The sequence below is a fragment of the Heptranchias perlo genome, chromosome 25 (genome assembly GCF_035084215.1).
Source record: "Heptranchias perlo isolate sHepPer1 chromosome 25, sHepPer1.hap1, whole genome shotgun sequence".
Taxonomy (NCBI): domain Eukaryota; kingdom Metazoa; phylum Chordata; class Chondrichthyes; order Hexanchiformes; family Hexanchidae; genus Heptranchias; species Heptranchias perlo.
This window is the reverse complement of record NC_090349.1, coordinates 47,503,856-47,516,102: the sequence shown is the minus strand read 5'-3', so window position 1 is coordinate 47,516,102 and position 12,247 is coordinate 47,503,856. Positions and strand designations below refer to the sequence as shown.

Sequence of the window (12,247 nt, the reverse complement as noted above, 5' to 3'; positions counted from 1 at the left end):
GTCAGTGAGACTCGACACTGTCACCGTGCCCGAGCTCCCCAGGGTCAGTGAGACTCGACACTGTCACCGTGCCCGAGCTCCCCAGGGTCAGTGAGACTCGACACTGTTCTCTGATCCGGCTGGTATAACAATTCACTTCAACTTTAAAAAAAACTTTTGTCTCTTGTGGACAGAGAAGTAACGAAAGCTCACTGGACTGGAAAGTGCTGTCTGTAATATTCAGACTAAGGTTTTATGCGCCCCTCTGTATAATCTAACGTGCATTAATCTCTTTATTTTAAATGGGTTAACACCTCCCTGAGTGTGTAGGAACACATTGTACATCAGCTGAGATCAGCAGCAAGCCACGAATAGAGAGGGGCAAACTTTCAAAAACCTGACTCGCCTTTACTGAGAACAAGTGCGGCAGGACTGATCTGGGCCGTGGACTCGTTCACTCCTCCCTTCTGATTTCTTTATTTGAACACAGTTTTTCTATTGCTCAGGTTACCAGCCTCTCAATCACCAGATCGCCACAAGTTTCCAGGAGAGTAACCGAGCTCTGATCGCCAGGCTGGCTCGGGCACAACACATGCCAGAGCCACCACCTCTGATCCCCACTTCCAAACAACTGACTGGAGCAGAGCGACCTGGGTCCATCACTCAGGTGAGGGGCTGTGAGGAGGGGTCTCTCACTCAGGGGAGGGGTCTATCAGTCAGGTGAGGAGCTGTGGGGAGGGGTCTCTCACTTGGGTGAGGGGCTGTGGGGAGGGGTCTCTCACTCGGGTGAGGGGCTGTGGGTTTATGGGGAGGGGGCGAATCCATTACCAACTAAGAAGAGCAGAGTCCATATTTCTGTGAAATGAGCAGCTTCAGAATCCGCACTCTGACTGACGGCAATCGCTGGGTGAAAGTTGGGAATCGACAGTTCGTCTTCCTGGGGTAAAGTTCATCCTGTGACCTCACACGGCTGGGAGCAGAGTCTGGGGAAACTCGGAACAAAGTGATTTCTCTGAATCTTTAACTGTAACTCGATCAGTCTGAGCTCCTCCTGATTACAAACCTGAACCTGAGGAACAGTTGAGGGTGTTTTCTATCTGTTGTATATTCAGGATGTGGAGATGCCGGTGATGGACTGAGGTTGACAATTGTAAACAATTTTACAACACCAAGTTATAGTCCAGCAATTTTATTTTAAATTCACAAGCTTTCGGAGGCTTCCTCCTTCCTCAGGTGAACGATGTGAAAATGTGGATTTCATTTCCACATCGTTCGCCTGAGGAAGGAGGTAGCCTCCGAAAGCTTGTGAATTTAAAATAAAATTGCTGGACTATAACTTGGTGTTGTAAAATTGTTTACAATTGTATATTCAGGGTATCAGTGATGGGCCCCAGGGCTGTCCATACTGTTTTGTGGAGTTTGGTCTCAAGAGAATTGAGTTGTGTGCCTGGACCGGGTGTACAGATTGCGTGCCTGGACCGGGTGTACAGATTGCGTGCCTGGACCGGGTGTACAGATTGCGTGCCTGGACCGGGTGTACAGATTGCGTGCCTGGACCGGGTGTACCGATTCCATGGGCTGCACTGGGATCAGTTTCCTCGACTCGGAGTTACAGTTTGTTCGCAGCAGTTTCCAAATGTAACCCATTGGCCAGTTTCTCGCTCCTGCTCCACCAATTCCTTGTCACGTATTGAATGGGGAAACAGGCAGCCTCTCCCTGGTCCGTGATATTGGGCTCACTGCCTCCGATTTATCTCCTTTGCCCTTTACTGCTGAATGTCAGGACTTGTTGCCCTGGGAATTACAGGAGTGGCCCCACGTGCAACATGCACTGCAACCCCCCAGACCCCACCCCCCCCCCCAGACCCCACCCCCCCCCCCCAGACACCACGCCCCCCCCCCAGACACCACGCCCCCCAGACACCACGCCCCCCAGACACCACGCCCCCCATACACCACGCCCCCCAGACACCACGCCCCCCCCAGACACCACGCCCCCCCAGACACCACGCCCCCCCAGACCCCCGCCCCCCCAGACCCACGCCCCCAGACTCCACCCCCACCCGGACCCCACCCCCCCAGACCCCACCCCAGACACCATGCCCCCCCTCAGACTCCGCCCCCAGACCTCACCCCCCCCAGATCCATGCCCCCCAGACCCTGCCCCCAGACCCCGCCCCCAGACCACGCCCCCACACCCCACCCCAGACTCCGCCCCCAGATCCACGCCCCCCCAGACCCCACGCCCCCTCAGACTCTGCGCCGCCTTGGACCCCATGCCCCCCCCCCGGACCCTGTGCCACCTTGGACCACACGCTGCCCCCGAACTCCACGCCATCCCCCCCCCCCCCCGAACTCCATGCCATCCCCACCCCCAGACCCCGCCCCCCCCACCCTCGGACTCCACCCCGTTCCCCCCCTCCCTGCTGTTTTTCTAGACTGACATAAATAAGTTTTTCTTTAATTTGTTTGCAGGATGTGGGTGACACTGACATTTATTCTAAATCCCGAGCTGCCCTGAGCAGTGATGGAGTGATTGCTTGTACAACTGGTGGGCTGGTCACTTCAGAGGGCATTAAGAGTCAACCATGTTGGTGTGGGACTGGAGTCACAGACGGGCTCAGACCGGGGAAGGACGACAGGTTCCCTTCCCTGGAGGACATTAATGACCCAGTTGGGTTTTTACAGCACTTTTATGGTCATTTAGTTGAATTCAATTTGACAACTTGGCACGGTGAGATGTGAACCCACTGACCTCTGGATTGCGAGTCCAGTAACACATCCACCAGGTTCCTGTACCCATCACACAGAGTCTCTGGGCAGGGCAGTGTGAAACAGCTGAAGACTGGGAAACACGGTATATTTATATTATGGTCTGTCCCGAGGTTTATTCTGCTTAGAGTCTCTTTCGTTGGTGAGTGTGATTTTCCCAGTCCGAGACCTGCGAGCCCAGGTATCTGTTCCATTTCTGACCTCTCTCTCCTTTCCCAGGGAACGCCAATCCCGCTGCTGACAACAGCGACCTATGGCCCGGAACATGGCAAAGGTCACCAAGGGTCGATGTCCATGGGTCTCCAATGGCCTCTGGAGCCATCACAATATGGTAGGTCACGGAATGACCGGGATTAAACCGAGACACGGGAATGACCGGGATTAAACCGGGACACGGGAATGACCGGGATTAAACCGGGACACGGGAATGACCGGGATTAAACCGAGACACGGGAATGAGCGGGATTAAACCGAGTTAGGGGAATGAGCGGGATTAAACCGGGACACGGGAATGACCGGGATTAAACCGGGACACGGGAATGACCGGGATTAAACCGAGTCACAGGAATGAGCGGGATTAAACCGAGTCACGGGAATGAGCGGGATTAAACCGAGTCACGGGAATGAGCGGGATTAAACCGGGACACGGGAATGAGCGGGATTGAACCGAGACACGGGAATGACCGGGATTAAACCGAGACACGGGAATGACCGGGGTTAAACCGAGTCACGGGAATGAGCGGGATTAAACCGAGTCACGGGAATGAGCGGGATTGAACCGAGACACGGGAATGAGCGGGATTAAACCGAGACACGGGAATGACCGGGGTTAAACCGAGTCACGGGACTGACCGGGATTGAACCGAGTCACGGGAATGAGCGGGATTAAACCGAGACACGGGAATGAGCGGGATTAAACCGAGTCACGGGAATGAGCGGGATTGAACCGGGACACGGGAATGAGCGGGATTGAACCGAGACACGGGAATGACCGGGATTGAACCGAGACACGGGAATGAGCGGGATTAAACCGGGACACGGGAATGACCGGGATTAAACCAAGACACGGGAATGACCGGGATTAAACCGAGACACGGGAATGAGCGGGATTAAACCGAGTCACGGGAATGAGCGGGATTAAACCGGGACACGGGAATGACCGGGATTAAACCGGGACACGGGAATGACCGGGATTAAACCGAGTCACGGGAATGAGCGGGATTAAACCGAGTCACGGGAATGAGCGGGATTAAACCGAGTCACGGGAATGAGCGGGATTAAACCGAGTCACGGGAATGAGCGGGATTGAACCGGGACACGGGAATGAGCGGGATTGAACCGAGACACGGGAATGACCGGGATTGAACCGAGACACGGGAATGAGCGGGATTGAACCGAGACACGGGAATGAGCGGGATTAAACCGGGACACGGGAATGACCGGGATTAAACCAAGACACGGGAATGACCGGGATTAAACCGGGACACGGGAATGACCGGGATTAAACCGGGACACGGGAATGACCGGGATTAAACCGGGACACGGGAATGACCGGGATTAAACCGAGACACGGGAATGAGCGGGATTAAACCGGGACACGGGAATGACCGGGATTAAACCGAGACACGGGAATGAGCGGGATTAAACCGGGACACGGGAATGACCGGGATTAAACCGAGACACGGGAATGAGCGGGATTAAACCGGGACACGGGAATGACCGGGTTTAAACCGAGACACGGGAATGAGCGGGATTAAACCGAGTCACGGGAATGACCGGGATTAAACCGAGACACGGGAATGAGCGGGATTAAACCGGGACACGGGAATGACCGGGATTAAACCGGGACACGGGAATGACCGGGATTAAACCGAGACACGGGAATGAGCGGGATTGAACCGAGACACGGGAATGACCGGGATTAAACCGGGACACGGGAATGAGCGGGATTAAACCGAGACACGGGATTGAGCGGGATTAAACCGAGTCACGGGAATGAGCGGGATTAAACCGAGACACGGGAATGAGCGGGATTAAACCGAGTCACGGGAATGAGCGGGATTAAACCGGGACACGGGAATGAGCGGGATTAAACCGAGACACGGGAATGACCGGGATTAAACCGGGACACGGGAATGAGCGGGATTAAACCGAGTCACGGGAATGAGCGGGATTGAACCGAGTCACGGGAATGAGCGGGATTGAACCGAGTCACGGGAATGAGCGGGATTAAACCGAGACACGGGAATGAGCGGGATTGAACCGAGTCACGGGAATGAGCGGGATTGAACTGAGTCACGGGAATGAGCGGGATTGAACCGAGTCACGGGAATGAGCGGGATTAAACCGAGACACGGGAATGAGCGGCATTAAACCGAGACACGGGAATGAACGGGATTAAACCGAGACACGGGAATGACCGGGATTAAACCGAGTCACGGGAATGAGCGGGATTAAACCGAGTCACGGGAATGAGCGGGATTAAACCGAGACACGGGAATGACCGGGATTAAACCGAGACACGGGAATGAGTGGGATTAAACCGAGTCACGGGAATGAGTGGGATTAAACCGAGTCACGGGAATGACCGGGATTAAACCGAGACACGGGAATGAGTGGGATTAAACCGAGACACGGGAATGACCGGGATTAAACCGAGACACGGGAATGAGTGGGATTAAACCGAGACACGGGAATGACCGGGATTAAACCGAGTCACGGGAATGACCGGGATTAAACCGAGACACGGGAATGAGCGGGATTAAACCGAGACACGGGAATGAGCGGGATTAAACCGAGTCACGGAAATGACCGGGATTAAACTGAGTCACTGTTGGGATTTGCACATCAATCGTAAAGAGAGAGTAAAAACTCTTCACATTTACTGTCAAAAAAGACCTGTTTGGGCTCAGACTTCATTTTGATGACACGTGTTGGTTGTGATGGTTTTCATTTGCTGCTTAGGGTTAAAGACATAGGAACAGGAGGAGGCCATTCAGCCCCTCGAGCCTATTCCACCATTCAATTAGGTCATGGCCGATCTGTATCTCCACTCCATTTACCCACTTTTGCTCCTATCCCCTGATACCCGGACCCAACAAAAATCGATTAATCTCAGTCTAAAAACCTCCAATTGACCCCCAGCATCCACAACCCTTTGAGATAAAGGCCAACATTCCATTAATCTTTTTGATTGCTTTTTGTACCTGTGCACTGGATTCTAGTGATTTCAGTACATGGATCCCTAAATCCCTTTGCTCCTCCACAGCTCCTAGTCTCTCACCATTCAGAAAATACTCCGATTTGTCTTTCTTGGATCCAAAGTTGACGACCTCCTATATTGAACTCCATCGGCCGCAGTTTTACCCACTCATTTAGTCTGTCCATGTCTCTCTGCTGCTTCCTGCTCCCATCTGCCCCCTAACTTAATAATAACTGGACAGACAACTCTCTGTCCCTTCATCCAAGTTATTAATAAATATGGTGAAAAGTTGAGGCCTCCGAACAGATCCCTGGGGATCACCACGTGTCACATCCTGCCAATCTGGGTACATTCCCTTTTGCCCCCACTCTCCAGGGGGAATTTTAACCCCCAAGAACAGGTGGGAAGTTAAAATAATAGAAATCTGCAGCGAGATCACAACTTGGCTCTAACCCACCCACCGTTTAACAGAGACTGCGTCAGTCCCTCAAATGGATCCGGAGGCTGCGAGCCTCCATTTTACCAAAATTTTTATTTTTAACTCATGGAGGCGGGATTTCCCGGGCAGGTAAATGGAGGCGAGCAGGGCCAGATCCATGAGGTAAGTGCCTTTACATCACTGCTTGGAGGCCAGGAGGAGCAGGAGTGCCTCCCCGTGGCTCACCGCAAGCAAACCTCTGACAGGCTCCGCGATCTCCCCCTGTGATCACCGTCTTCCCCGCCTGCGATCACTGTCTCCCCCCGCCATCTCCGTCTCCCCACACACCATCTCCGTCTCACCCCCCCGCCATCACCGTCTACCCCCCCCACGATCTCTGTCTCCCCCTCTCCCCCATCTCCGTTTCCCCCCCGCCATCTCCGCCTCCCCCTCTCCCGCCATCTCCGTCTCCCCCTCTCTCACCATCTCCGTCTCCCCCTCTCTCACCATCTCCGTCTCCCCCTCTCTCACCATCTCCGTCTCCCCCTCTCTCACCATCTCCGTCTCCCCCTCTCCCGCCATCTCCGTCTCCCCCTCTCTCACCATCTCCGTCTCCCCCTCTCCCGCCATCTCCGTCTCCCCCTCTCTCACCATCTCCGTCTCCCCCTCTCTCACCATCTCCGTCTCCCCCTCTCTCACCATCTCCGTCTCCCCCCCCACGCCATCTCCGTCTCCCCCTCTCCCGCCATCTCCGTCTCCCCCTCTCTCACCATCTCCGTCTCCCCCCCCACGCCATCTCCGTCTCCCCCTCTCTCACCATCTCCGTCTCCCCTCTCCCCCCATCTCCGTCTCCCCCTCTCCCCCCATCTCCGTCTCCCCCTCTCTCACCATCTCCGTCTCCCCCTCTCTCACCATCTCCGTCTCCCCCCCCACGCCATCTCCGTCTCCCCCTCTCTCACCATCTCCGTCTCCCCCCACCCCGCCATCTCTGTCTCCCCCCCCACGCCATCTCCATCTCCCCCTCTCTCACCATCTCCGTCTCCCCCCACCCCGCCATCTCTGTCTCCCCCCCCACGCCATCTCCGTCTCCCCCTCTCTCACCATCTCCGTCTCCCCCTCTCTCACCATCTCCGTCTCCCCCTCTCTCACCATCTCCGTCTCCCCCTCTCTCACCATCTCCGTCTCCCCCTCTCTCTCCATCTCCGTCTCCCCCTCTCTCACCATCTCCGTCTCCCCCTCTCTCACCATCTCCGTCTCCCCCCCGCCCCCAGTAATCTATGTCTCCCCCCCGCCATCTCTGACAGAGGTAGTCACTGTGAGTTAGAGGGAGGCTCACTTGGTTTTAGGTAGTTACAGCAGGATCAATCCTTATTTAAATGTGTGTAACTCCTGGTTTGAGCCCAGTTGGTCTGGTCCCAAAACCAGTAAACATCTGTAAGCAGATGTTTTAACACTGAAATGTACAACAGTCAGTATTATACATCTCAGTAGGATGTTGGCGTTGACTTTTTTCTGAGTTTGATGGGCAGTGACAGAAATTCCCTCTGTTTTATTCCAGTGCCTTTTCCAACAGTGAAACAGGAAGAACTCTCCCCGAGGAGACAGACTAGCACGCCTGAGACTTCATTAACACAGAGTCTGCAAGACAATTCCATGAGCAGAGGTATGGTATCAAATATTGAACCTCCACCTGTCAGTATCAGTCTGCCCTGTGACTATAAGTTCATCGAAGATGAGTCCAACACCTGCTTGGGTTAAATGTGCTTTATAAATGTAAGTTATATTAGAAACATAGAAAATAGGAGCAAGACTAGGCCATTCGGCCCTTCGGGCCTGCTCCGCCATTCAAAATGATCATGGCTGATCGTCTAACTCAGTACCCTGTTCCCGCTTTTTCCCCATATCCCTTGATCCCTTTAGCATTAAGAAATATACCTATCTCCTTCTTGAATACATCTAATGACTTGGCCTCCACTGCCTTCTGTGGTAGAGAATTCCACAGGTTCACCACCCTCTGAGTGAAGAAATTTCTCCTCATCTCGGTTCTAAATGGCATACCCCGTATCCTGAGACTGTGACCCCTGGTTCTGGACTCCCCCAGCCATCGGGATCGTCCTCCCTGCATCTAGTCTGTCTGGTCCTGTTTATTCTTTCTGTCTGTGGGGACCAGCACTGGGGGCTTGGCCACACACGAAATGCTGACACTTTTCCAAACAGACCACCTGTTTTAATTCCGATTTAAACCTGTTCTTCATACTTATATTTATGATCTCACCATAAATAAACAGTGAAAATCTCCCTCTCTCCCATAGGATGAGTAAATAAGAAGCTGAAATGGGTGGGTAGAGTCTATGATAGGGGAGGGTGCACAGGGGCTGCTTAAAGACCACAAACTCCATCTTGCTCCGTCCAATCACCACATGCAATCTATGTTGCCATGGATTCTACCCCACCCAGATAATTGTAGAATCACAGAAAGTTTACAGCATGGAAAGAGGCCATTCGGCCCATTGAGTCCATGCTGGCTCTATGAAAGAGCAATCCAGCTAGTCCCACTCCCCAGCCCTTTCCCCATAGCCCTGCAAATTTTTTCCTTTCAAGTATTTATCCAGTTCCCTTTTGAAGGCCATGATTGAATCTGCCTCCACCACCCCCTCAGGCAGTGCATTCCAGATCCTAACCACTCGCTGGGTAAAAATGTTTTTCCTCTTATCACCTTTGGTTCTTTTACCAATCACTTTAAATCTATGTCCTCTGGTTCTTGACCCTTCTGCCAATGGGAACAGTTTCTCTCTATCTACTCTGTCTAGACCCTTCATGATTTTGAATACCTCGATCAAATCTCCTCGCAACCGTCTCTGTTCCAAGGAGAAAACCCCAGCTTCTCCAGTCTATCCACCAAAATGTATCACGTTGCATTTTTCTGCATTAAATTTCATCTGCCACGTGTCCGCCCATGCCTCCAGTCTGTCTATATCCTCTTGAAGTCTATCACTAACCTTCTCACCTGTTCACTGACCTTCCAAGTTTTGTGTCATCTGCAGATTTGGAAATTGTGCCCTGTACACCCAAGTCTAAGTGATTAATATATATCGAAAAAAGCAGTGATCCCAGCACTGACCCCTGGGGAACACCACTGTACACCTCCCTCCAGTATGAAAAACAACCGTTCACCACTACTCTCTGTTTCCTGTCCCTTAGCCGATTCTGTATCCATGTTGCTACTGCCCCCTTTATTCCAGGGGCCGCAATCTTGATGATAAGCCTACAGTGCGGCACTTTATCAAACGCCTTTTGAAAGTCCATATACACCACATCAACTGCATTGCCCTCATCGACCCTCTCTGTTACCTCATCAAAAAACTCTATCAGGTTAGTTAAACACGTCGTTCCTTTAACAAATCCGTGCTGACTTTCCCTAATCAATCCACACTGTCCAAGTGACGATTAATTCTGTCCCGGATTATCGTTTCTAGAAGTTTCCCCACCACCGAGGTTAAACTGACTGGCCTTTAGTTGCTGGGTTTATCCTTACACCATTTTTTGAACAAGGGTGTAACATTTGCAATTCTCCAGTCCTCTGGCACCACCCCCATATCTAAGGATGTTTGGAAGATTATGGCCAGTACCTCCGCAATTTACACCCTTACTTCCCTCAGCAACCTAGGATGCATCCCATCCGGACCAGGTGACTTATCTACATTAAGTACAGCCAGCCTTTCTAGTACCTCCTCTTTATCAATTTTTAGCCCATCCAGTATCTCAACTATATCTTCCTTTACTGAGACTCTGGCAGCATCTTCTTCCTTGGTAAAGACAGATGCAAAGTACTCATTTAGTACCTCGGCCATCCCCTCTGCCTCCATGAGTAGATCTCCTTTATGGTCCCTAATCGGCCCCACCCCTCCGTTTATTATTTACATGCGTATCGAAGACTTTTGGATTCCCTTTTATGTTCCCGTCAGTCTATTCTCATACTCTCTCTTTGCCCCTCTTATTTCCTTTTTCACTTCCCCTCTGAACTTCCTATATTCTGCCTGGTTCTCAGACGCCGTGTAAAATCTACCCTAACATGGACTGTACCACCGAGTTAATCTCCCCCACACTGTGTAAAATCTATATGTTGTGTGGGAGATTAACTGAGCAGGGTAAAGGCCAGGGAACGACAGGCCAGTTAGCCTGACATCAGTCATCGGGAAAATGCTGGAATCCATTATTAAGGAAGTGGTAACAGGGCACTTAGAAAATCATAATATGATTAGGCAGAGTCAGCACAGTTTTATGAAAGGGAAATCGTGTTTGACAAATTTATTAGAGTTTTTTGAGGATGTAACTAGCAGGGTAGATAAAGGGGAACCAGTGGATGTCGTATATTTGGATTTTCAAAAGGCATTCGATAAGGTGCCACATAAAAGGTTGTTACGCAAGATAAGGGCTCCTGGGATTGGGGGTAATATATTAGAATGGATAGAGGATTGGTTAACGGACAGAAAACAGAGAGTAGGGATAAACGGGTCATTCTCAGGTTGTCAGGCTGTAACTAGTGGGGTGCCGCAAGGATCAGTGCTTGGGCCTCAGCTATTTACAATCTATATTAATGATTTAGATGAAGGGACCGAGTGTAATGTATTCAAGTTTGCTGACGGTACAAAGCTCGGTGGGAAAGTAAGCTGTGAGGAGGACACAAAGAGTCTGTAAAGGGACATAGACAGGTTAAGTGAGTGGGAGAGAAGGTGGCAGATGGAGTATAATGTGGGGAAATGTGAGGTTATTCACTTTGGTAGGAAGAATAGAAAAACAGAATATTTTTTAAATGGTGAAAAACTATTAAATGTTGGTGTCCAGAGAGACTTGGGTGTCCTCATACAAAAAACACAAAATGTTAGTATGCAGGTGCAGCAGGCAATTAGGAAGGCAAATGGTATGTTGTCCTTTATTGCAAGGGGCTGGAGTACAAGAGTAAGGAAGTCTTACTACAATTGTACAGGGCTTTGGTGAGGCCTCACCTGGAGTACTGTGTACAGTTTTGGTCTCCTTATCTAAGGAAGGATATACTTGCCTTAGAGGCGGTGCAACGAAGGTTCACTAGATTGATTCCTGGGATGAGAGGGTTGTCCTATGAGGAGAGGTTGAGTAGAATGGGCCTATACTCTCTGGAGTTTAGAAGAATGAGAGGTGATCTCATTCAAACATATAAGATTCTGAGGGGGATTGACAGGGTAGATGCTGAGAGATTGTTTCCCCTGGCTGGAGAGTCTAGAACGAGAGGGCATAGTCTGAGGATAAGGGGTCGGAAATTCAAGACTGAGATGAGGAGGAATTTCTTCACTCACAGGGTTGTGAATCTTTGGAATTCTCTACCCCAGAGGGCTGTGGATGCTGAGTCGTTGAGTATATTCAAGGCTGAGATCGATGGATTTTTTGACTCTAGGGGAATCAAGGGATATGGGGATCGGGCAGGAAAGTGGAGTTGAGGTCGAAGATCAGCCATGATCTTACTGAATGGTGGAGCAGGCTCGAGGGGCCATGTGGCCAACTCCTGCTCCTATTTCTTATGTTCTTATGTACATTAATATGGACTCTACTCCACCCAGTTAATCTCCCAAAGGAAATAAATACTCCCCAATCTTGAAAAGGAATCGAGCAAATTTTCAGCACCTTCATCCATCTCCGTATCTCCACTCCTCACCTCTTGGCTGCTGCCCTCCACACACAACATTCGCACAGGATCATTGTGTGCTGTGGAATATTTGACCGCCTCCATCCTGCTCTCAACCACATGTTTATCAGCCCCTTCCTGATGGAGTCAACACATCTGCAGCAAATAATTTCTGTTGACCTGGTTCATCACCCACTGCAAGGTGGGAAAATACTTT

At 51.2% G+C, this 12,247-nt stretch overlaps 1 protein-coding gene across 1 annotated transcript in view; it reads left to right on the top strand.

Annotated features, from left to right (window-relative positions):
• Positions 1-12,247, top strand: part of ncor2 (nuclear receptor corepressor 2) — a 261,584-nt gene that overhangs the window by 212,824 nt on the left and 36,513 nt on the right. Inside the window, exons 24-26 of the mRNA XM_068006268.1 lie at positions 486-646; positions 2,971-3,082; positions 7,930-8,034. Of these exons, the coding sequence (XP_067862369.1) occupies positions 486-646; positions 2,971-3,082; positions 7,930-8,034 (378 nt within the window). The remainder of the gene's footprint in view (positions 1-485; positions 647-2,970; positions 3,083-7,929; positions 8,035-12,247) is intronic.